The sequence below is a fragment of the Cupressus sempervirens genome, chromosome 10 (genome assembly GCF_028749045.1).
Source record: "Cupressus sempervirens isolate cs-2001-9-10 chromosome 10, ASM2874904v1, whole genome shotgun sequence".
Lineage (NCBI taxonomy): Eukaryota > Viridiplantae > Streptophyta > Pinopsida > Cupressales > Cupressaceae > Cupressus > Cupressus sempervirens.
This window is the reverse complement of record NC_143127.1, coordinates 15,695,589-15,721,864: the sequence shown is the minus strand read 5'-3', so window position 1 is coordinate 15,721,864 and position 26,276 is coordinate 15,695,589. Positions and strand designations below refer to the sequence as shown.

Genomic DNA, 26,276 nt, shown 5'->3' with positions numbered 1-26,276 from the left:
AATTGGATCAAATTTAGTGGACAAACAGCGTCATGTTGCCATTATCAATGATTTGGAAATTATATTATCTTCAAGAGATGTAGTGGAAACTGTAAATTTGATCAGAGACATGGGATGTTCTGAGACATCTAACATAAGAATTGAAATAATGTTGTAGATTTCCAAATGAAGCAGGAAATCATCTCTTCCTACAGGCAGTAAAAACAAAATCATCACAGCTAAAAAGAAAATACCTCTTTGTTGGAAAAGGCAAAATATATAGTAGCTGGAAACTATCCTTTCCCTCCTTGGGCACATGTATCCCCATATCCAATTTGGAAACGTATTCGATACAGTCTGGCTACACAGCAAATATTGTATCCATGTGCGGAAAATTTTTTGATTTTCCAACTGTGCCAAATACTATGTGATTTGATTTTTAAAAAATATGACATAAATCTTCCCAAATTTAATTTTATAAAACTTCATTAATGCCCTTTTTTAAAAACAAAAGCCACACCAAATGAGAAAGACAAATGAAATGTTTCTCTTTCAGTGACCCACTTTTTTGGGTTGTCTTCTAATGCAACTCTTCTATTTTTGCATATTGTAAAGTGTTAAACTTATTATTTATATGTCTATTAAAAATATCCTATAATAACTTCGAAAACTATGTTAAATATGTCTGCTTTTTATTATTGTCATCTCTAGCCATATCCATATTGGGGGTGTTAAGAAACAGCCGTATCAGTATACGATACCGTATCCATATTTGTATCCATTTCCATGTCCATACACAACTTTGGTAAAAACCTCAGTGCAAGCAGTTTGTGAAAAGTTGAAAATTTAAGGGTTTAGGCATTTCAAATCCTCTTTTGGTGTTTAATCTTCTATTTCTTGTGCATGTGTGAATATAGGAGAGCCACAGAATTCTTGTAAACAAGGGTTTATACATATATTGGAGTCTTTTCAAGATTTGAAGACTCGTTGGAGACCTTTCTGTTGTTTATTTTTCATGAGTACATTGTAGTAGAGCAGAGATTGGATACTGCTAAGGATATTAGCATGTTAGGAGCTGGTTTAAGCAATTGTTGAACTCTATATAGATCCCGGCAGTATTGTTAACATCCAAATTAAACTGCAACACTGTGGCAGGAAGAACCTGTGCTTACTTTTCTGGGCATTTCACCTGTTTGGGGCTTGTCCTGGTAGTTTTTACTTTATCAAAATGGCATGTTTGGTTGTGAGAGAATGTTCTGCAGAAACTAATTTTCCTCTGACAGCAAATATTTTGACACGGACACACCACTGTTTTGCTTTGGGTCACATTTATATTTGACAGGTCTCAGTTTGTTCTTCAGAATTTACATGGGTCAGAACTCATCCTGAAATTCATTTTAAATCCTGCCATCATAGATCCTTCTTTTATTCCCCAATACATCAAAAATGAAATCATTTTCAAGAATATTTTGTTCTAGTAAGCATTGTCATTGTAGAAGCATTGTCAAATCTACTTTCAGGCTCAAACAAGTCAAACATTTAAAACATTTTCATTACAGTTACACAGCGTGAATGAATTTTGAACAGGATGTCATCTCAGACCATTCTTGGACATAATTCCTTTCAAATTTCTACTGAATCTAAAATGGAAAGAATGCCCGAAATCCGAATGATATCTTTCAGTATAGTTTGCCAGCAAATATGGAATTGTCAAAAGTGTCCCACTCTGCTAGTTGACCATTAAGTTTCAAAGCAGAATTTAATCTTGTCCTTGATTTTTCAAGCAACAGGAACCTCATTTAACATTCTATAATGAATCGTGCCACTGCCAATCATTTTCATGCACATCAATCTTTGAATTTGAATTAAGTGCTATAGCACAATTGAGAGACTATAAACTTAGCATCATCTAAGGAGATTAGTTGTCAACTGAAGAAACATTCATTAATCTAAAAGAAGTCAATAAGCATCCTTAGCAATTACATGTTATATCGATAATTCAAATCACACATAATATATTTGATGCTATGCAAACTTACAATTTACAGTATATTCACAGATAAGAAGAAATACAACCACCATGTGATTAGTTTGAACTGGTATGAGATGGGGGGGGTGGATTGGCCCATCATCACAGTGGTCTACTAATTGTTATTTAGTCTACTAAATCATCATAAAATTTGTACTACCATGCTACTATCCCTAACATATTTAGCTATGGTAATCGAAAATGGCTTTCCGATCAAAAATAAAAACCTATGCAATATCAACCCCTTTAGCTTCTATTAAATCGTAATGTAATGGTACCACCAAGTTTCCATCCCTAATGCCATTAACTAAATAAAAAATGGGCTTTTCCATGAAAATAATAGTTTTACAAAATAATTGTATACCTATTAGAAAGTATATGCAATGCCTTCCCCTTCTCCACCTTTTGTATGCATCACAGTACCACTCAAACTTTTCAAACTGTATCTAAATCATTCTCCCAAATTCGTTTTCTTCACTCCTTGTAGAGGAGGAAAGCAAACCGCTCATGCTGCCCAGCTCTAGAGAAGGGCAGTCTACAAATATCCTAGGAGTAGGTAAGAGTAAACCTTCCCAAGAACAATTTAGTAAGGTTAACGGAGTGGGTGCTATGCTGCTAGCCTGTTGGACAAAGATCTATAACAGCATAACAGAGTAGCTTGGTTAGACTAGGAGATTGTGAGCAATATGGAGCTGTCATTGGAGAAAACGATGATATGTGATAACCCGTTTAATTATGTATAGCTAGACAAACCCAAGAGATGACTTGTATGACAAAAGTTGTTCTTGAAGGAAGAGATGACCATTAAAATGCTAGACATAGCTTAGGGATCCATACAAAGCAAGGACAAAGTACAAGGTAATTGCACTGGGTCAACCAAGAAGTGGCATACTAGGTAAAATGGCTTGGCCTCATAAAGATTAGGGGTACACAAGGCTTTGGAGGTGAGGTTCCAACACAAGGAATTCATAATGTATGTTCATGCTAGTGGATGCTCAGGTAGTATGAACTATAGAAAAACTCATAGCGCATGATGGACACAAAAGAGGATGGTTCCAAGAGGATGAAGAAGAAGTGGTATGCATCAAGAAGCTTGAACTCTTACCTAAGAGAACCGAAGGTCATATTATGTTCATCCAGCCAATCCACAAACGAAGTTCAACCAGCCTAGATAGATGGAACCTCAAGGAGCTCATTCGACTCGCATCACAATGAAGTGAATGATGAACCTAAGTGACCAACTAATAGAGAGAGATTGAGGAGCTCATTTAACTACCATTGAGAACAAAGGTCAAAGAGCTCACTAGCAGCCCAAAAAGAGAGAACTTTATAGCTTTATCTCAGCAACCCAGTCATAGAAATGGCAACATAATGACGTTAGGGTTTATTAACCCCAGCACAACCAAAAGAGTTTGTTTGCTGTCTGACCAAGCAAGGATAACTTGATATTGGTTAATGCCCATAGGGCTCGATCCCTATGCCTGAACTAATATACCTCCTCCCACCCTAGCAGCCTAACTTCTAATCCATCTCGAGGCACCTGAGGGCAAGGAAACTACTTTATCACCAAACAACTATAGTTACTCTCCAGCCAACCGGCCCCTACTATTCTACGGGCGGGGGTGAACTATCTATCCCTCTGCACCCTACCATGAGATGACTATCAAGTAGAACATAAGGAGAATTTGACCCACCAACCCTTCAAGTGAAAAGTATCAAAAATCCATGCAAGCAACCTAGAAAATAAGGCATTACAAAGAGGTGATTCAAGGGGTCTACCCGATTGGCTAGATAAGATGACACTAAGAAAAGGTTGTAATCGATGGAAAAAAGATGGAGAATGTCTTGGGGGAGAGTCAATCTAGAAAGCAACGAGAACACTAAATTATGGAAAGTTTGACTAGGAAGCAAAAGAAGTACACGAGAGTTTGTCCATCATGTCAAAAGGAAGGTCATCACACAAATAATGAAAGTTTAGGGCTCAGAATGTTGCCCTAAAAAAGAGATAGTAAGGCTTGGGAAGTTGAAAGTAACCCTAGGGAGGTGCATAAGTAGGAAGGACAAGTACCTCCACTACAACATTGGAAGTGCAAGGTTTGTAACCTCCACTAATTTGAAATTGGATCAATTCAGTTAACTCGGTCACTTATTAATTACATTAAAGTTACTTCTTTAGCTAAATAATATTCAATATTCCTTTTCCAAAATGACAAGAAAAACTAAGTTTTAAAACCTAACTAATGAGCGAAAAATGAAGAAGATGGAACTAAAGGACTTAGCTACTCAAAGTGACTGAAGCCAATAACGAATTCTTGAAGTTGTAATGGGTTCAATCGAGGTCAAACACATCACACTAGTTCAACTACAGAGACTAGACATTAAAATGTTTGACCCCATTCCATGAAAGCCTACAAAGACAAGGACTAGTGGGCCTTATGGCTTTGTGGAGTGTCACAAAGATTACATTTTATATATACTGACACTTGGGTTGCCACTTCACCACTTCTTGTTACCGAATCTTGTTGAAACCTTCAAGGCAAGTCATTGTACATATTTTATTTTCTTAGTATTTCATAGCAAGTTGGTAAGTCCTAGGAAAATGTAGCAGAGATTGGTAAGTGTACAAGCATTAGAGAGAGATTTTATTAGGTGACATTCCCAAATTATTGGGAGATTTTGTTGTTATTTACTTTTTTTACTAAATATGCTCTCTGCCCTGCAGTATTTTTCCACAAACTGCTTCTTTTATGATTCTACATAACTGTCACCAACAACAGCTGAGAACTCACGGTTCTTCTCACTTCCTTATAAGCCCGGATTAGTTTGTTTATCTATGCCAGTTTCAAACTAATTATGAATTCTTATTTTGCCTATTTGGATAGGCATCTTTGATTTAAATAGATTTTAGCTTCAATGGCACATTCAGCCAGATGGGTTGACGTGCGACCCTAAGAGCGCATGCTTAATCAGGATTTTTGTATTTTGTAACTCTTTTTATATATTGAAATTCTCTTCAAGCACAGGTTTTGATTGAATATAGCAATATGCATGATTCTCCTAAGTTATGACATGATATATTGACATTCTGTGCATCTTCACATCAAGTAGCCAACAAAACATATTCATTTAATTGAAAAATTACTATCACAAAAATGTCCTTGGAGACAAACTTTTCATTTCTGCTACGACTTTTATCCCTGTAAAGAATATTCTCATTCTCATATACAGTGGTTCTTTGCGTATGCAAGCTTCACTGTTCAAATTCATATCTTCTTTTAGTATATTTATACCATTAAAACCAAGTTTGTTTCATATGAAGGACCTCAATTAATGTCAGAGGCAAAATTCAACCTTCCTCAAAATCCCATTCTAAAATTGTACAATATAGGTTACTATTTGTCTTTTGTAATTGAATTTGAAGTTCAGCATTTGAACTTCCAACTAATGTACTATGGGTACATAGCACAATCAGCAATCTCAAAATGACAAAATCAATTATCTTTATCTTTTGGTTTGCTAAGAAATTCCGTGTAAGGATATTTTCTTTATGCATGGAACAGCAACTCTCATAATCAATCAACATTAAGTAAATGATATGTTTAATTAGATATTGGAATGTTCGCGTTAATCAGGGATAATAAGTGTTCATCACAAGGTGTCCATAAGGGTAATTCAGAGCTGGACATAAGGTGTGGGAGTGTTTTGCACAAGGAACATGCGTGAGCCTTGAGAAATTTGGCAGCCCAGAAATTCATCAATCAAGAAAATAAGTTCTGAAGCAGGGCCATGGGTTTGCAGTAAAGTACACAGCCAAAGAGTCTGTTAGTTTGTGGAAGGGAATGAGTTTCACAGGTTCAAATTGGGTACCAAAAGGACTAGATATCCGAGGCCATTAAGTCGAGGGAGAAGAGTAACCCACCTACATGGGCTACTTTCTTCAGTAACAAAAAGCCCAGGACTCCTTAAATAGTACCTTTGGATAGGCCTGGGAAGGAGAAAGATGCCAACAAAGTATGAGTAAGGGAATCAACGAATTCTTTTAAGTGTGAAATATCATGATTATAGACCTTAATAATCCCTACCGAACATCGATAATACTAATTGTAATTATCTTTCAACCAAATGAGCTGTTACAAAAAATAACTAACCAATCTGTGGAGCTGCCACGTTCATAATTCTTAATTGTATCCTCAAGTTCAAGGGCCTCGCAGACGTTGCTCATATATTCACTGCATAATACATAAAAAGCCAATGAGTAGTTGCAAGCAGATGAAAACAATCCTTCACTACAAAGAAGCAGGAAAAGAGGCTAGTAAATTTGAACTTGCAATATTTAAGTAAAAATAAATTTCATTGCGGCAATAAAGCTTCACAAACAGAAATTTTCTAGAAAACTGTTGCAAATAAGAAAACATCATGAATTTTGTGATGCCTTCTTTTTGGAATAGAATTTAACAATAATAAAATTAAAATATTAAAAAATTAATTATCAATATATTTTTTATATATTTTTTGATAGGTAATCGGTCGAAGCCTAGATTATTTATTATTCATTTGTTAATATTGCTAAGATTAATTATTATTATGTGTTAATGTCAAGTAGATTAGAACCCAAGACCTCCCCGATGATTGTAGGCTCTTGCCTAATTAATTATCAATATGTTAATATTAAACAAAACATAACTAAGATTTAGTTAAGTTAAATGAATGATCAAAAGGCATGAGATGAAAAGTTGCAACTACCTCAAACACGAGAAATAAAAGGGAGAGTGAACTTCATTTAAAAGAGGGAGAAGAAAGAAGAGCAAAGGGAAGGTGTGAATCAAGAAAGAATTAAAATAGAGGAAAATAGGGAAGTGAATCCTTCAAAAGGCAAAAGTTAAAGGCTTGTGACTCTCTAAAAAGGTTGTAACTCTTTCAAAGGACAGCAATAATGAAGCGTTGTGACTATTTCAAAGGATTTTAATTATGAAAGGTTGTGAGACTCTTGCCAAGGGGCAGAAATGATGAAGAGGTCTAACTTCTCCCTCACATTGAAATATGTATATGGGAAGAAGGTTTCATTTGAGGAGGATCCAAGGTGATCAGTTTTGGGGAATAACATATTATTCTCAAAGGCAACAATGACAAGAGGTGACTCAATCATGAAAGGTGGTGACCCTTTTACCAATAAAATATAAAGGAGAAATCATTCCAAGCATTATGAGACTTATCTAACATCATTCACCAATACATTAAATCGCCAATCACTCATTCATAACCCTTCACTCTATGAATTCCCATTTATTCAATCATCATTCACTAACTATTGATAACTAACATGGTTGCCAGCTCTAAATCAAGGCATTAATCCAAACCTCACTTAGGAATTCTAAAACAAATTAAGTCCTAGTAGGGACCATTAAAATTGGTATGAGAGCAATAATCCTGGCAGCCTGCAGTACAAAACTATATTAACTGCCATTTAATTAGGAACAACCAATGAGTCCTTAACTAAAAAATTAATCAAGTAGGTAAGCATTGCATTTCTACATGTGTGTGCCTTAACTACTTTGTGTCAAGTATAAGCATGCTTACTCCAAGTGTATTATATGTTTGCTTCATGACTGAGGAAATTCAGCATGTTTACTCCGTGAGAATATTCCTCCTATGTATGATTCATGCCTTGCATACATGTGTATAATTCACAGCTTGCCTGGACTCAGGTATATGTTTTACACCTAATGTGTATTCATGTGTATGATTAATGATGTACAAGTATTCATGTGCATGCGTCTAAAGTGTATAATCCATGGCATATGGATATTTATGTCTATGATTCATATGTATTTAAGGATATGCTTCACATCTTCTGGGAATTTATATGTTTGCTTCGTGTTTGGGATGTTTCCAGCATGGTTACTTCATGGTTGTGTGTGCTTTCCTGATATATGCCTTATGTCTGATAAGTTTTCAGCAAGTTATTGCATGTGTGAGTACTTATGAGTCTATGACTGTTTCTAGATCCATATTCTTTCTTTCCAATAAAAATGTGTTGCACATGTGCCATATTAAACAGCAGTTAAATATTTATCAAATATTGTAGTACAAAGTAGAATGCATTACAAAAAGAATTGGCTAGTTTGTTATTCGTCTGTCATTCAATAGGAAGTAGGAATGTATGCACAAATCCTACTGATTCTACTACATGGTTCATATTGAAGTAGGAATCTATGCATAATTAATGTTGATGAACATTCCTTTTAGCTTAATGCCAATCCACCATTCCATTATGGAGCAGAGAATGCAGAAACAGGAAGTGAAAGTAGCATAAAGGTTCATTAGAGTAGTGGTAAACTCGAGTGGCGCAGAGAGGTTGAATACAGGTGTCATTTCCATGCTCTTGGGTTTGATGGATAGGCTCAATGCACCTTGTAACGTTTCCCATGGTGCTTCACAACGAAGATGGATTCTTGGAAAAGCCTCAAGGAATCTCATGAACATTAAGAGTATTATAATAATGATTAGATTTCCTTTCAAGTGTATGTTTATTTATCTATTGATGACTAAAATTTTCACTTGATAGTAAACTTATATGGACTAGCTCTGGATGAGAAAAAACTCCAAATAAGTAAACATCAAAAAGGTTATTCAACACACATCAAAGGTTGGTTACAGGATGTCAAATATGAAATATGTCAAATCGTGATCTCAAATATAGGGCAGGAGGTCATTAATTAGACCCTATTTTGTTGAACACATGATTCCATGACATTTATAAGTCTTTTAGTCCAGAAAATACCTCTTATAACGATAATATTCCTCCCTAGCTCTTCTTAGTTGACGCCTAAGGGTGGCCATTGATTTTTCATCAGCATCATAATCCATGTCGTTTTCTCCCAATCTTCCTCCTGATGGTTTGAAGTTTGGATCTTCTCTACTCTGTATAAGACAAACAAACTTACGTTTTTACAGAAAATATGCCCAGTTACCAGAGCTATCATCAACAGAATATGAGACAAAGTAACTACCATCTGCACTAGCATATTGTCAATAACATCCATACAGGGACGTAGTGGATCCCGCTTGGACATTTGATTTGAAGTAGCCTGTGCAATCTGAAAACAGGAAACAGCCAGAAAAGAATAAACTATGGGATGAATAAGTGCTATCAATTTGTAGTAGAAAAGAAAGTTCAAAAAATAATCTAGAAAAGTAGAGGCACACTCACTACAATTGCATTTGAGAGTTCTTGATGAGCATCATCAAGTTTAACAGCCATTTTAGCAACTCGATGTGACAAAACTTTCTGTCGGTAGATCCAATTTGCATTCCTCCAAATGCTCCTGGGAATTTCAATCAAACCATATCCTAGAAGAAAAGCACCCGTAACAAGACCAAAAGTATTTGAGCATGCCATGGCCATACCAATTATCGAATGTCCCCTGGAAACACAAGTGTTGAGCTAAAAATGCATTAATCAAATTGTATTAAAGATAAGGAAACCAGGAGAGTGATTATTTTTCTAAAAAGAGAATAAACTATTAGCATAAATGTTTCTCAAAATATTTTAAGATATTTGTAATATTTAAAATTTAACAAATATGTGTTTGTCAGTCCCTTGCCTATTAGTTATACCAATGCACATGAGCAAACGGTCATGGAAGAAATATTTGCTTGTAAAATTGTCCATCACAAATGACCTGTTTACTACATAGCTCAAAACCAAAATGATAAAATTTATAAATATCGTTGAGTGTGGAAGCTCCAATCATCACAAATGACCTGTTTACTACATAGCTCAAAACCAAAATGATAAAATTTATAAATATCATTGAGTGTGGAAGCTCCAATTGGGGCTGGGGGCCTGGCTCAACTGGCGAAAGCTTCATGTTATCAAGCACGCGGTTACGAAGTCCAGTCTCCCCCAAGCCCATGTGGTACCGGAGGGCATGTCACGCCAACCTCACCGGTCAGATTAAAACTTTACCTGGTGAACTGCAGTTTATAGGGGAGTGCCATACCCAATTCCTACAGCCTAAAAATATAGAGAGTAGAAGCTCCAATTATTTGACGAACCCCAATATATTTATCAAGTGGAAATGGAGGGAAAAAAACAATTTCCACAAATCACTAACAGCCAATTGAATTACAGGAAATACTTCCATCGAGAAAAACTAGCACCTCTAGGTGCCAATTTATGTCACTCTTGACTTACTAAGACACTTTACTAGCATAACCAATCGTGAACTAACATTTAGCATTATCAGAATTTATTGGTATTTTCAGTAAATACTTCCCTCAAGAAAACTGGCACCTCTAGGTGCCAAGATATGTCACTCGAGATTACTAAAACACTTTACTAGCATAACCAATAGTTCCAAAGATTCATTGTTATCTAAATTTATTGGCATCTCACTTGCAATCCATATTTCTCTTCTACAGAAAGAATTCTTAACAGCATATAGTGTTAACTATCAACCACCACATACACCAAAGAAAAGTTCAATATGCATTTGAGGTTAAAAAAAACGAGTGCTAGTGGAAGCACAGATAACCAGTCTAGTGTTAGTAAAATATCTACAGATAGGCAGCCCCCAAGCAACCCAAACCATGAAATTTCACTTAAAATTAAATTTTTCTACACGATATAGTAATTCATTTTTTTCATCATTACTTCTTACACAAACATGCATATGTATCTATAAATTAATTATTAACACTATCATATCTTTATGAGAACCTGGCCAATTCATATTCACAAGGGAAACTTGAGACTACTACTCAATTGAAGTCAGAAAACAAAAGTAAACATCTGTATCATTGTTTCAGAACTAAAAATGTTTTCTGTAACTGATCAACTGAGAGAAATTTCTGGTTCAAAGGGTCGAAACAGTTCTAGATGCAAGTTTTGTTAGAAGCCCTGGGTGAAAAGGGTAACTTTTCGAAGTTTCAGTAGCAACATATTCTTGTCGAAGGATTGATAAAATATTTGCTCACTCCTGGGCAGATCAAAGAAACACCTCACAAAGCAGCATCAAACTTTGCACCAAACTTAAGGTGCCATAAACTGGATGACTGTCAAGAAACTCAATATTTTTACACACATAGAGAATCCACATTGGCTACAGAGTTATGTTTACAATTATTTCCATTTCATTTTCCAAGTGAGTATTGCATAGTTACACCACCCTGGGGGACGGGGGGACAAGTTTCCTGGACAGGGGGACAGAGGGGCCTTAATTTGGGGACGGCCGGGGAGGTAGTGGCGGGGGGGACTGCGGGGGTTGTATATATTATACATATGGTACTTAAAATGCTAGTTATGAAAATATTTATTGCAATATAAGATATAAAGATGAAAAAGAGTAAATACTTGAACATAGCATTGAATAGGAACATCGAACATCAAACATAAATAATCAAATCAACAAATAGTTAACACCGGAACGTCCCCCCAGACTTAGCAGAGGTGGTGGAATCTGGTGGCACCACTGGGGATGGGGGAACGCAATCCCCAGTGCGTCCAAGTCCCCGGTGCGTGGGGCAAAAAGGGGGGGACGCGTCCCCATGTTACTATGGAGTATTGCATATAAACCAAATAACAGCAATGGACACAACATAGAATGGCTCATTATCAAGGTTTTTTCATCACCAAACTAAGAAAAAGGAAAAATGAGCAATTGTATCAAGATTGTAATTAAACAAGAGAGTAAAAAAATATGATTATTTCAAGATTCTTTGTTGGTGTTAATGAAAAAAAATTTAAATGGGAGTAATTGTTAACAATACACTCTAAAATAGAGTTTAAAAATGCTAATATGACCATTAACTAATGTTCTAGATAAGATAAGATAAATTTATTAATATCCAACAAGAGACCACCAAAAGGGTCCAAGACACTGAAAGCTGCAAACAAGAAGCACAAGAGAAAAACGAGAGGACTATAAATCCTTCCTTGGCTGAATGAAATCCATAACCGAAGGGTATGTACTAGAGCAACCAATTTTGCGTCATCTCTGAGTATAGTTGGAGGTAGAGTTTTGTTGTCTAGTGAAACCCCTGCAGCGTCTCATGGATCTAGTTTGCCCTGGGACGAGAGTATAGAGCGATCGCTTTGTGCCTCTAATAGGGGACACAAATGAGTAGAAATCGGTGATACATTGATCCAAAACTTGACTCTGAGTGAAGAGCAGCTGCAAAGTGTGATCACGGAGTTCAGTAGTCTCGCGAAGGCAAGGCGCTTGGCAACGCTTATCGATGTATCTGAAAAAGGTCGACAGGGACCTGCACTCTCTAAAAATACAGTGAAACCTCCCTCTAATCTCGTAGTAGGTGGGACAACAGAAAATGAAGTGGGTGTCTATTTCCATCTTGGATAAAGTGCAAAGATGGCAAATCTGGTCCACACTGTCAACGTGGTGGTATGTCTGAACCCGAAGCTAGTGAGAACCCGAAAGAAACCAAGAGAGATGTTGAGGGCATCACTCCACTATCGAAATAAATAGACAAGATGCACAATAATCTCATCCCTAATCTCCAAGAAGTGCTCTGCATAAAAGGCCATCCGTGGACACAACCCTCCCAAAGGTTTACTCCAATTCGCAATAATGTATTACATGTAAATGTGAAGTCTAGCATGCTCATTAAACTCCTGACGAAAGGGGAGGAGGTGGGCGGGAGCATCTGAAGAGAACTAATAAGGAGGGAAACGGTCAATCTCAATCCCAATAGAACCCAATAAAGTAGTGGCCTAAGCGTACCAACAACGAGCCTTAGAAGCCAAATCTGAACTAGTAATCATGATAGAAGAGCAGTATGCCAAGTATGAGTACCTATTACGACCATCTGCCAAGTCAACAAACCCCCAGAGGCGGTGAATAAACCAGATCAAATCGAAGATGGCCCCGAGTTTGAAGTGATGTACGCCAAAATCAACTAAAATGACACTACGTGAAGTGAATCTATGGCATCTGATAATAAGTTTGAGCAAGAGCATCCGAACTCTCTCAATCGAGTCTCTGTCGAAAGCTAGGAGGGAGGGTCCCCACACCATAGAACCATATAAAATTGTCGGTCTAACCAAAGTGTCCAAGAGGGACAATTTGGAACTAGTATCCTAAAAGTGATGTCTGAAACATTGTCTCTCCAGCAACGCAAGGGAGTCCATCCCTTTAAAAACCCTAGGCTAAATAGTCAATCTAAAGCTGAAGCGACGGCCAAAGAACTTAACCCCGAGGTAAGTATATGAGGAGACTTTCTCGATCTCCCAACACTGAAAGTTGAAATGGAGATGTGAAGTCTTCAAACCGTTGAAGACCATAACCTAAGTCTTGCTCAAGTTCACAACTGACGTAGTGCAAAGCCGAGTGAACCCCCAATGGAGGTGACCAAGCCCCTGACAAATAACCACACAATGGAAAATTGAACAATAACACAAGTTTGATAGAAATCCAACTCTTTATTCATTAACAACTAACTACATGCAATGTGTCAAGTTGTAAGACCTTCCCAGTTATGACCAAACACATAAGCAGATATAGTAATAGTTCTGCAAGATCTCACAAGATCCAAATAATTCCTAGCTAGCCCAGATCTGTGACACCACAACACTCTGGTAGAAACCCCAAGAAAGATCTAAACTTGTGCTCGCAAGCCACCAAGCAACCTTCTTGTTTCCTAAGCCCACTCTCTACTACTATTTTTTCTCTCAATTCACAACTCCAGGTTCCTTCCATGAATCTCTACTATTACTACTGACTACTTACAACACTACCCAACCCCTCCTTTTATACTTACACAGCCACAAGTCGGCCTGTTACAAATAGAATCATATAGAACCCAAATAAACGCAATATTCCTTAGTCGGCTTACAACAATAATGCACATAGGAGAAAGAACAAAGACCAAGAATAGGTCCCACACATCCCACAATCGATCCACATCATGATCAAGTGCAACATAAATTAACTACCCAAGTCGGCTGATCAAAATCTCTCAAGAACACCCAATCAGTGCATTAAACCACCAAGTAACAGTAGCAATCACTAAGCACGTCGAGTAAGCACGTCCACTGAGCTCTCCCTATTCACTGAGCACCAGTTCCACCGAGCATCAATATGATCACTGAGTTCCTCGAGTGACACTACAATCAAAAACTACCCCAATAGTGACCGAGCATCAACACCTTTCAACCGAGTTCACCAACTCCAAGGTCAAAAGCCACTCCAACATACAGGATTGCCAACTACCCTAGGATGCTCCTGCATTAGACACCCTAGGTGCGAAAAGACGTTCTCTATTGCTGCATCTTCTGCGATTCAACACATAAACCCTGAACTAATTCTTCACATACATGTCCTCCAAGTTGTACACTCTTTCCTCTATTTCATTTCTGTAAATTCTTTCCTACAACAAACAATTGCTTCCCTTTCTCTTTTGCATCCTTCCTCGGTGTTCTAAAAGTTTGTTTTCCACGTGTTGGTTAGCAGATTGTCTCCTTTAGATATTTCTTTGTCTTCCACACTGATGCACAATTAATGGAAAAACAATTGCTCCCAACAACTAGAAGGCCTTGACTGTGCCATCAAGACATCCCTCTGAATTGCAAGGTACAACTCCCTTTTGTGTGCAATGTGCAATAATTTTTGTTTAAATTCCTACTGAACAGTGGTGTGCTCTTGACCTGAGAGCAAAAGAGGTGATATCCAAACCTTCCATATCCATAAAAGGTTCAAGCATAAAATTGGTCTGCAATTGAATTAAATCTCACCCTCAATTATGAATGGGTTTAATCTTCAAATCTTGCAAAGGTTGCCCAACTTCTTCAACTCATCCACACCCAATTTGGCCAAAGTGCCCCTCCTCTTGTAGTCTAACGATCAAAGCCTTATTCTACTCTACTGATGAATCGAAAGGCCTAGAGGCAAAGGATTCTCCTAGGAGGATTGCAAGTGGAGTGAGCAACCCCTTGAGATACTCCTAGAGCTCTTTGCTGGAGGCCTTTAGGCGGGCTTTGCATATCTTTAACTCTTCCAACTCTTCTTCCACATGTTGATTGGTGAACTTTTGCATCCTCACTGTGGTATCGCACCGAGGGGGGGCCCATATCATGTGTCAGGACGTTGAAATCTATAGGAGAGAGAGATGCTAGATCCCCTTTTCCTTGAGCATAAGCTACCTCCATGACAACAAGGCCAGAAGTGGTGTCTTTTCTAAGGATGGCTATGGTGCGTGGCTTCTTCGTCTTCTGGACAGGAGCAAATGGTTGTGTTGTCTAAGTAATCATGTCCTTACAAGGAGCACTCTCCTCTGCTCTCTTTCTCTTCCTTTCCAATGTGCTCTCCAGCCATGATTCTACCACCAAAACATTCAGCAAGGACTGGAGAGAGTTTCCATCAGAGAGCTTCCTCGCCACTGGGGGAGTAGATTTCTGCCTGGAAGAGAAAGGAAGCACAATGGTTTTAGCAGAGGCACTAGTAGTAGGAGCTTTACCTTGGTCGTCTTGGCTCCCTGTTGTCTCCAATGGTTGTGAGCCTCCATTTAATCCGTCGTCAGGGTGACTCCCATCTGAGCCATCCAGGGTAAATCACCTCAACAGTGACACCTTCCTCTATTGTGGCTCCCTATTATTTTCTTTCACTTGATCCTTCTCCACTTTTTTCATTGTTTCCACATTTGGGGCGGGACCACCTCCACAAGTAGGTTGAATGGGGAAGTGCTTCTCTAGGGATTAATCTCCTCCGCCAATGGTTTGCACAGGATCTTTCATGAGGGATGCAGTGGCCGCGGAGTGGTGGTGTTAGTAGATATCACGAGTCACTTCTACAAATGAATATCCCAGTGACTTGGCACTGAGTTTTTCCAAATATTGGAGTAATGTTTTAGCGAAATAATCGCAAAGGTGTGCTATATTCTGAGATTAAAATCAACAATTAAAAAAGGTTAAAGACTCAACACACCCTTTACTTAGGGTTTCCATTAACACTTTGTGTTTCACCGGAGGGAAAGAAGGCTGCAACTGAGAAGCCATTGCCATGAAAGCTGAAAACTACAGGTTAATCGGTTACACGCACAGGACAATAACATTATTGCTGTCACTGAAAAATTCCATACCCAGTCACCACGGAGCGATGGCGTCATGTGATACTTTAGAAAGACTGAATAAAGTGATAATTTTTTTCTAAATTAAACTAAAAAACACAAGCTACCTATTATATATATTTAACTTAAATAATTATTTATTTATTTATTTATTTATTTAAATATTAAAAAATAACATTATTATGATTTAAATAATATTCTACTAATATTATTTATTGCAATATAAAATTTTAAGAAAATTCTATGGCATTAATTTTGAATGAATGTGCATACACACACACACACACTTTCCAAACATATTGTTGTATTGACCTACCATACTCACATACCCATACTTACTTTAGAAATAATAATTTTAAAAAATCAAATATTCAATAATGCGGGAGTTATCGCCAAGTTTGTCCCCGATTTTTCACCAAGTCCCAAGTTTTTGGGCTTGCTGAGTCCAATTTTTTCAACTATGGCACAAATAACCACCTGTTTCACTGAGTTCGAAGATAAGCAGATAATCAAGTGGCAATATCTTAGGCAGAAGTAAGGCCAGAATTTACAGAACTGCACATAACGTCCCAAAAGGAAGCATTGAAATTGACAGACAGGAATGTTCCTGTCAAGTACATTTCCAGCCTACAACCAAACACTAGAAACGAATTGAGATGAGCTACTGATAAAGTGGCATGAGGTGTGAAACTATAGCAGAATGTGCACAACTGCGCTTAATGTTCTAAAAGAAAGTATTGCCATTAACAGACAAGGATGTCTCCATGACGTAAATTAGCAGCCTTCAACCATGTCAACTCAACCTTACTTAAGCAAACTTCCTTGTTTCGTGTAACCTCAACCTTGGGCACATTTAAGACAAGGACAATTTTTGGTTTATGATGAAAACCATTATTATTGGTGGATTTGTGCCCAAAGCACATTTTAGACATGGAGGATGATTTCTTGGTTGAGGAAAAACTTCTTGCACGGGGAGGATTTGCGTCCATGAGTGCATCTAGACTTGGGGACAGTTCTTATGGCAATCAAGACTCAGAAACTAACACTATTTATAACATGTCAACAAATATACATACAGAAAAGACTAAGTCTTTTGTCCCTACAGTCAATGCCCATGCGTAAACAAAACAGATACCAATACTGTAGACAACTAATGGAAAGGATAGAACTTATCACTTTCAAATGTTCCTGATATCAGTATCACTTTCAAATGATACTGATATTGAACTTAAGACCTTTTACTTAATTGATTTACAATATACCAAGCAATCTCATAAATAGATTGCATAAGACTCTTCATCTTTCACACGAAGGTCTCTTGGAATCCCAAAAATAAGACACTTCATATTTTCACATATACAACACTTCATATTTCCATATGCATGCCTCTTCGCATGACATATGACACATGTCTTTTTACATAATATTAACTTACATATAATCACAAATATCTCTTTCAGCTGAAGATGACCACAACAGTCATAACAAACATATTTGTATCTCATAAAATCAGAGATAAAGATCTCTACCGTAGCTACAATCTTCGACACTTATCACCAAGTTTTTCCCCGATTGTTTGTCAAGTCCCAAGTTTTTAAAAATTTTGGGCTTGCTGAGTCCAAGTTTTTCAACTATGGCACAAATAACCAGCTATGCCAGACTGAGAGCAGTTCAAACATTCAACTGGAGTCCCTACTGTTTCACTGAGTTTGTAGATAAGCAGATAATAAAGTGGCAATATCTTAGGCAGAAGTGAGGACAGAATGTACAGAGCTGCACATAACATCCCAAAAGGAAGCATTGAAATTGACAGACAGGGATGTCTCTGTCAAGTAAATTTGCAGCCTACAACTATACACTAGAAAGGAACTGAGATAAGCTGCCAATAAAGTGGCAATATCTTAAACAGAATATGTGAAACTACAGCAGAATGTGCACAACTACGCTTAATGTTCTAAAAGAAAGCATTGCCCTTAACAGACAAGGATTTCTCCATGACCTACATTAGCAGCATACAATCATGTAAACTCAACCTTAACCAATATTTCCTTGTTTCATGTAACCTCAACCTTGGGCGCATTTGAGACAAGGAGAATTTTTGGTTTATGATGACAACCATTGGTCTTGGTGGATTTGTGCCCATAGGACACTTTAGACATGGAGGATGACTTCTTGCTCAAGGAAAAACTCCTTGCACAGGGAGGATTTGCATCCATGAGTGCATCTAGATCTGGGGGAAGGATTTTTCCCAAACTTGGCCAATTTCTGCTCCTTCCAACTTCTTTCCATCTTGGGAGCATATCAGGGGGGTCAAGGAATTTTCACGCAGTCAAATTTTGAACATCCTGCCATCTTAAGTGCATTTGAGACCTGGAAGAGGAATTTGGAATTTGGAAGAGTTTCCTTGGACTGGTGGGTTTGCACCCATGCATGCATTTTGACCTTGGTGATGGATTTTTTGAATATAAGAAGAATTTCGAATCATGTTGGAATCCCTCCCTTGGCACTCTTTTTGTGTAGGGGAGGATTTTATGACTTGAGAAGGAATCCTTTGTTGTAGTGGGGTTGCACCCATGCATGCATTTTGACCTTGGAGATGGATTTTTTGAATAAAAGAAGAAGTTCCAATCATGTTGGAATCCCTCCCTCGGCACACTTTTTGTGTAGGGGAGAATTTTATGACTTGAGAAGGAATCCTTTGTTGTAGTGGATTTTCTCTCCTAGGCACATCTAGCTGGAAATGAAGGATTTTGTATTGTTGCCATGCCTTTGCCAGATTTCCTCATTTTAGAATTTTTATTCAATTGACCCAAATCTGTATATTCTCTGTCTCCTTCACACTCAATGGTCAACTGTTGCCACAAAAAGACTTTTTAAAAATAGTAAGCTTGTTCAAATTCAAAATTGGGCCAAATGGGAACACGGAGAAATTTACAAAAATAGCAGTCAAATTACATGTAAGAAATTCGAAATAATAAAAACTTTATGGTTGGGAAGCTCTCAAGTGCATTGGCAAGAAGTCAAAATTATATTTTGTATAAAGGATTCAACAACAGTTTAAGAATAGAGAAAGCAACAAGGATTGGGCATAATAGGAAGCAGACTGTCCTGTGATGCATAATTTCAGAATACAACTAGGCTATAGAAGGAAACTGATTTAACAGAGAGCAGTATCTGAAGGAAAGTACATATTGAAAAGAACACAACAGTTATTTTAAAGCAGACCAGATTACCACACAGATTTCCATTTTGAAAGTTAACAATTACAAAACATGAATTGTGATTAAGGATCATTTAAGTAATTTTCATAATCCGGCACATAATAGAAACAAGGAGCCCAAACTTAAATATTATCTTTATTTAAGCTTATAGTGATATTCAAAATTGCACAATACAGATATTGTTAACAATAGCACTTTGATCACAATCAATTCAATCAACTTTCAAATATAGCAACAAAATAATAAGAAATGAATGTCTTTTTATCATATCCTCCTGTCAGCTCTCTAATATTTTCTAGAGATTATGTTTTCACTCCCTGAATTGACAATATAAATGCTATTATGATGGTTACTGAATAGACCAAGCAGATTTCATAATTAGAAGACACACCAGGTTCTGTGCATGATAATAAGAATGATAATTCCAAGCAATCCAATAGAGCCCACACTTAAGTAGAAGACAAGATTTCCCTGCACGCTTGTTTTTAATCTCTCTGTGACTGTGAAATCTGCAGCATCTTCATAACCCTGAATAGTTGGCACTATAGCCCTATATAGAAACAAAAAACAAGATATAAAGTTAGCCAAACAACTAAAAGATTAGTCATTGTTATCATTCACCTTAAGTTTCTGGGAAAGAAGATTGCAGTGCAAAAACCAATCAAATTAGAAAGTTGGCAAATCAAGCCTATTTCTATGTGATATCAGATGTGTAATAGCATAATAACATAATATGCATGTGACGAACTAAAGAGATTGTCAAAACCTTTCTAGAGATTAACATCATGTTCAATGGTTCAGCTATGGTAAATTCCTTCTTTGAAGAGGCAATGATTATAGTTTGAACCAAAGAGTAACAAATATAATTATAAGCTTCCATAGCTATAAACACAACATATATCAGTTAAATTAATTACAATTGAAAGCCATGAAGCCAACCAATCATGCCTTCACCCTCTAATCTGCATTATTTGCAAGACATCTTACATTAACAGTACAGTTCATGCATTCTGTGCATCTTATTGATTACTGTTCTAAGCTTTGGACATATATCTCTATACAAATTAATTTCTGAACTTTAAGCATCTGGACACTAGATGGTCAAGTTAACATATCTTCACCATAATATATATATATATATATATATATGGGACTTTGCCTTGGAGGACACAGAAATGACTGATTGAAGATTTGCCCCCTGAATGCTATGAGCTCCTAGAGGGGCTTTCCAATAGCTGAGAAACTGCCATAATAACACATTTGATCATACTAGAATTTGTCATCATGTCATGTTCCCTTTCTTGAATTAGCTTTCTCAAGAAGACCTAGAGCCTATTCTTCTTTCACATAGGCCAAAGGTTGAGCAAGGTTAAGTATTACAATATTATTTTTAGTCAATCCCGTCAGACTTTAAATTAAGTGATAACTAATATAATAATAATAAAATAACAAAAAATGTAATTCAATATAATATTTTAAATACTTCGAGGGAATTTTGGATCGTAGGGTCCAAATTTAAAAGGTTATTTAACATGGCACCCAGCTTCATTTGGATCATCCAATTTCATTGGAGCAATTCTTCATTTTGAGTTTATTTTCAATCTGCACTCAAAGATGGGAAACCCTTGGCTGCACAAATTAATAGGTTAGGATGGAAAATCATTGTCTCTTGCACTGACAATCCCTAGATTGCATGGTTGACAGAATCAGAGTTCAATGTGAATGATTTCAGAATTGATGTTAAAATATTTAGAGCAAATAAGAAATCACTGCATTCCAAGGCCGTTATCTTACCAGTAAACCCTCGATCATCATTTTCAAGGATATTGGAGTTGGTCAACTTTAGCATTTCCAGCCACATCAAAGAAAGAGATTCTATCATCATCAAGGGACAATTTCAGAAACATCATCTAGTTTGGGAGGTTGCTCGCTTATATACAATTTTTTTAGCTTGGATTGCTGGAACACACTTCCAAGAGGAGATCATACAGTTTGAAAGTCAAATGACCCAGCTATGCTCTCATAAATTCCTCAACTCAAATAAAGCAATGAGTATTTGACAACTTCAAACCCTTTTTCCTGCCTCCATGCACCTTCCATTTTCTGTTGTGCAGGTCTGTACAGTTTGAATGTGTTTATGACAGCACAAGAATAACCATTCAAGCTGAAACCAAACATTCACAGTTACTATCTGTTCCGGGCAGTTTGTGAGTGATTTATGGCTTTTGTTTCTGGGGTGTATTCAGTTCAATATAACAGCAGTGCATTGATTTTCTTCAAAATTGCATCTGGATTTAATTGTTTATTTGCTTTTGCATCACCGTTTTGGATCACACCTTACAATCCATCATCAGGATGAATGATATAGAGCATAAGAAGAAAATTTGCTGATCGTCGACAGATTGTGGAAATCTATTTGTTCTAAATGAACTGATTGTTCATTGAATAAAATGTTATTTGTTAAGGTTACAAACTTGTCATACTGATTATCAGCAATCTGATCTGAATTTTAATATTCACTGGGAAATTCAAAAGTTTTCCATGAATCACTATTCAGAAAAATATTTTTAAAATTCATAAAAATCCAATATTACACAGGCATCCCTGTGTTTCACTGTAAAAATCTACAAATCCTGCAGGAAACATGTTCAACTGCATCAACTCATTTCCTACAGTTAGTTTTTGCCGGTACACTTGATAACAGAGAAGTAGATATTACTGAGAGCTTTTTAGAAACATCTGGTCTCTTCAAAATTCTTCTGTGACCAAATAGGGAGCTATAACAATCTTCTTCCTACTTCTAGCAGTTCCTTTCATTGTTCTGGGCTGCAACTGTGTATTTGAGGGCAATCAATGAGTTTAATCTACTCTTTGAGCTGTTGTGATATTTAAAAGTGGTGTCTTAATGGTGTTTTAGTTATCTGGATATCAAATTTTATTTCAAGATGTTCATGGAGGACTCAAGATGCAGTAAGCATTGTAATCAGCATTTGGAGATAGTGAATTGAGACAATTTGATCCTCCTCTTCTGGAGTTCATCTGTGCTTGGTTTCCCGAGATCAATCCTGTGTTCTTCATCAGTTTCATTCTATGTGTAGCCTACACTTACAGTTTAGTAGTTCCTTAGTGTTATTTTGATAAGACATTTTCCACACTAACACTCTTAGGAATTAGGACTGTCATATGCAAGTTTAAATTCTAAAACAGCAAGTTTCATTATTTTATTGACTCATTTAAGATCTATGCTTATAGTTCAAGCAGTAGAATATACACCTTGGTTATGGTCAATTTACCATTATATCATATAAGCTCAAAATTTTCCTCCAATGGATTTTAAATTTATAGCAACTGCTAATGGACCACAAAGGAAATGCTTGACTTGATTATAGGAAAAGATAGGATGCAATCCCCCATTCACCAGGATTAGAGGACTGATCCTGCTGTTCATCCAAGGAACGGGACAATTTAGAAAGAGCTAGATGAAGGAGGATGCTGATGGAAGAATTGTCATTGATGTCAAAGGGCTTCACTAGCATGGATAAGATTGTTAGTACAACCATCATCAATGTCAAAGCTAATTCAAGATGTGGTACATAAGATTGATTATAAACATGCAACAAAAGGGCATGTTATCAAAATATAAAGAGAATATGAATATATCTCTTTGTGATCACCACAAGATTTGAACAACAAATAAATTAAATAAAAATATTATATGCAGAAATAGAATTGATTGCAAGAAATTTGTATAGACAGATCTATAGAAAGATGATTTTTTTATCAGAAAATTAGCTCCACATTAACCAGCTATTACAAGAGAATAAAGGCCAGTAAATACATATTAATGAATTGCAGTAGAATATTGGAGTACAAAAGACCAAGGAGTGATATACATATATTTCAATAAATTAGATTCTCCAATGTAGTGATGATGATACTTAAATATTGAACAATTGGTTCAGGCATTAATAGAAATATACAAATATATATGGCAGATGAAAGAGCATGCACCGTCAAAATATGTTGCGAATATGGCAATGGGAGTTTAGAGTAAAATCAAGGTTCGAACATCACAGTTTTGGAGAGAATAAGTTGGCTTCGGCTGTGTATCAATACAAAACAGTGAATTAATGACAATAGCTCCCACACCAGCAATGAAGCCCACTAACAATAAGGAAATTGACGCCCAAGTTAAAAGTTGCCATCCTTAGCATTGAACGATGCAGTCCAAGCCAAAGCCACATCAAAAAAAAGTGGAAGAGACTTCAACAAATAAGTGCAGCGAGTATCGCAAGCAAGACATAACATCTGCTCAATCTTCTATGCTCATCGAATAACTCTATAAACAAACATGCAATTGTGGAAGAATTGGGTTCAACACCAAACGCAGAATATACTTCAAATCAGAAGACAGAGATATGCCACAATAACATTTAACAGTTTGAGACACGATGGAATCAAAATATTGAATCACATAATATACATCAGCCTGAAGACGAAGACTTACGGAGTTCATAGACAATGAATCATTATGGAACAGCAACTGCGATGATATTTTTTGAGGGCCCGATAAGCATGACAGGGCAGAAATATGTGATTGTTAAATTAAGGTCAGCTTGGAGTTTCAGTTGGTGTATGCATAAACAAATAAGGGGCAAATAAAGTATTACTAACAAATAGCGATAAAGTTATACAGGTGATGAATCAGCATACATATATTCACAGAGTGGCAATATCCTGACAAAAAGTTATCTTTGAAATATTTCAATATATTTAATGCAGGGATATGTTAAGCAGAGAAATGTGGCTGTGACTTGAACTAAGGAAGGACCTTAGGATACTCATAACGTATTCACATCCGCACGGCAGAGATGTTTTATTCTGGAAGACATGAGAAACATAAAATCATAGTATAAGTGAGAAATGTTTTACCCAGACCAAACACATAAGCCTTGTTTTCCAAGTCATCATTCAAGAGCTGCTGGGAACTTTGGAAGATATGGAGGAATCAACGGCAATATAACAATATGATTTAAAGTTAATCAATTAGTTTGAAAGAGAATAATTTAGTTGTTAATGGACGGTTATTTTTAAAGATCACAATCTTTCAATAAAAGGTTTCGTGAAGATATAAATACAAAGATTTAATTCATTGTTTAACATAAGGTGTGGAGAAGTCTAATGATTAAAAGAAGAATGTGGAAGCTGATGTGGAAGTAAAATGAAATAATATAGAGAGGCAGAAGAGCAGTGCGGTGGTGTGAAAATAGAAGAATAATAAGAAGAGAGAATTTGTGGTGATTGAAATATTAAAAGAAGAATAAGTATACATGAAAAGTAAATAGTGGAGAAGAATAAGAATGCAATAAGTAAGAAGAAGAAAGAGTAATAAGTGAAGGAGGAGAAGAGATTTAATAATAAAGGCATCTAATATTAGAACATTAAAAGATGAACAAATAAAGAGTAAAGAAATAGTTAATATATAGATTCATATATTCAGATTTATCAAATCTGATATATATGCATATATATATGTTAAAGTAATGGAAGATAAATTAAGGAAGATTTCTGCTCTTATAAGGAGGATATAAAGAAGGGCGTATTCAGATGTAAGTGTGGAGAATATTATAATCAGACTAGACCAAAATTGTGGAAAAATATTACAGAGTTGTGAAGACTATAAGCAGATTGTGTTTTCAGATTAGTGGAAGAATTATAGCAGATTCAGTGAAGAGACTTATAAAGGATCCACCATCAGTTGGGTAAGAAACATTAGCAATGTGGAAAAGAAGTTTGTGTGTAGTGGGTGGGTGCTCACGAAGACAAAAGCAGGAGATGATGCTTCCAGTAGGTCGGGGACTGCGAAGTGTGGGAGTTGGAACTTCCAGTGAGTTGGTTCTCATAAACAAAGGAGTTGGAGCCTCTAGTAAGTCGTAGCCTACAAAACATTGTAAAAGAACAATTTATATATAAAGCATTTGTTTACCGTGGTTTTCTCCCACATTGGGTTTCCACGTAAATCTTTGTGTATTTGTGTTCATGTGCATAACTGTTCATTTCAACATTTGAAGTTAATAGTTTCAATAAAAGTTTTCAATTGGCAAATTTGTTATTATACTGATTCACCCACCCAGTCTAATCATGTGCTCTTCAGATGCAAGGTGAGCTTTGACTTATATAGATTTGCAAAGATGTTTCTAAAAGAAACAATCGTTAACTAAAGACGAAAATAGAAAGCACATAATAAACTAAAAACTAAGATGACCATTAATAAACATTACAATTTTCTAAACCCCCCCCCACCCCCCCCACCAAAATGGTCATTGTCTAACTACCCCACAAAAGACTCTTCATGTCTTGTGGTCATGAATTCTTCAAAACATTCTGCTGCTGCTTAACCCTCCCTGGATCTGCAGAATGTTAATAACCAAGAGTAGCCAAAATCTGTCCCAAAAATACAGAAGGCTGTCCCCTTTCCAAAATACCCTGCAACAAGAGACAAGAGCATGCAACTGGCTGTAGCATTGAGATGAGTCTGCCACTAACCCTACGGGAATTTGCAAAATTTCTGACTATAAATCATCACAAAACAACCAAATCTGTTGTTGGATAACAGAACTGACCTTCTTTGTAGATGAAGACACACTCAGAACAGCTATACCGGTTTTGAGAAAATATCGACAAATGCTACAAACTATTGCAGATGAGTAGGATGCCATAAAACAAACTACGAGATACCATGATTCGAAGTTACAAAACATTGCTTTTTCGGAAAAAATTGATATAAACCCTACAATAAGAATCCCTGACAGAAAATTCCATGCGAACTTCAAGAACTATAGAAACCAAAAACAATTTCTGAGGAGAAAAAATGTAAGAAACTAGACACAATCATTTGAGGTGAAAAACTGATCAAAACCAAGAAAAAACAAAATCCAAGACAAGGATCAAGGAATACAAATATT

At 36.5% G+C, this 26,276-nt stretch overlaps 1 protein-coding gene across 1 annotated transcript in view; it reads right to left on the bottom strand.

Moving 5' to 3' along the window:
- Nucleotides 1-26,276, bottom strand: part of LOC149532340 (LMBR1-like membrane protein) — a 120,270-nt gene that overhangs the window by 65,374 nt on the left and 28,620 nt on the right. Inside the window, exons 3-7 of the mRNA XM_089806913.1 lie at nt 19,703-19,861; nt 9,219-9,432; nt 9,019-9,105; nt 8,790-8,929; nt 6,157-6,237 (exon numbers count right to left, since the gene is read on the bottom strand). Coding sequence (XP_089663039.1) covers nt 6,157-6,237; nt 8,790-8,929; nt 9,019-9,105; nt 9,219-9,432; nt 19,703-19,861 — 681 coding nt within the window. The remainder of the gene's footprint in view (nt 1-6,156; nt 6,238-8,789; nt 8,930-9,018; nt 9,106-9,218; nt 9,433-19,702; nt 19,862-26,276) is intronic.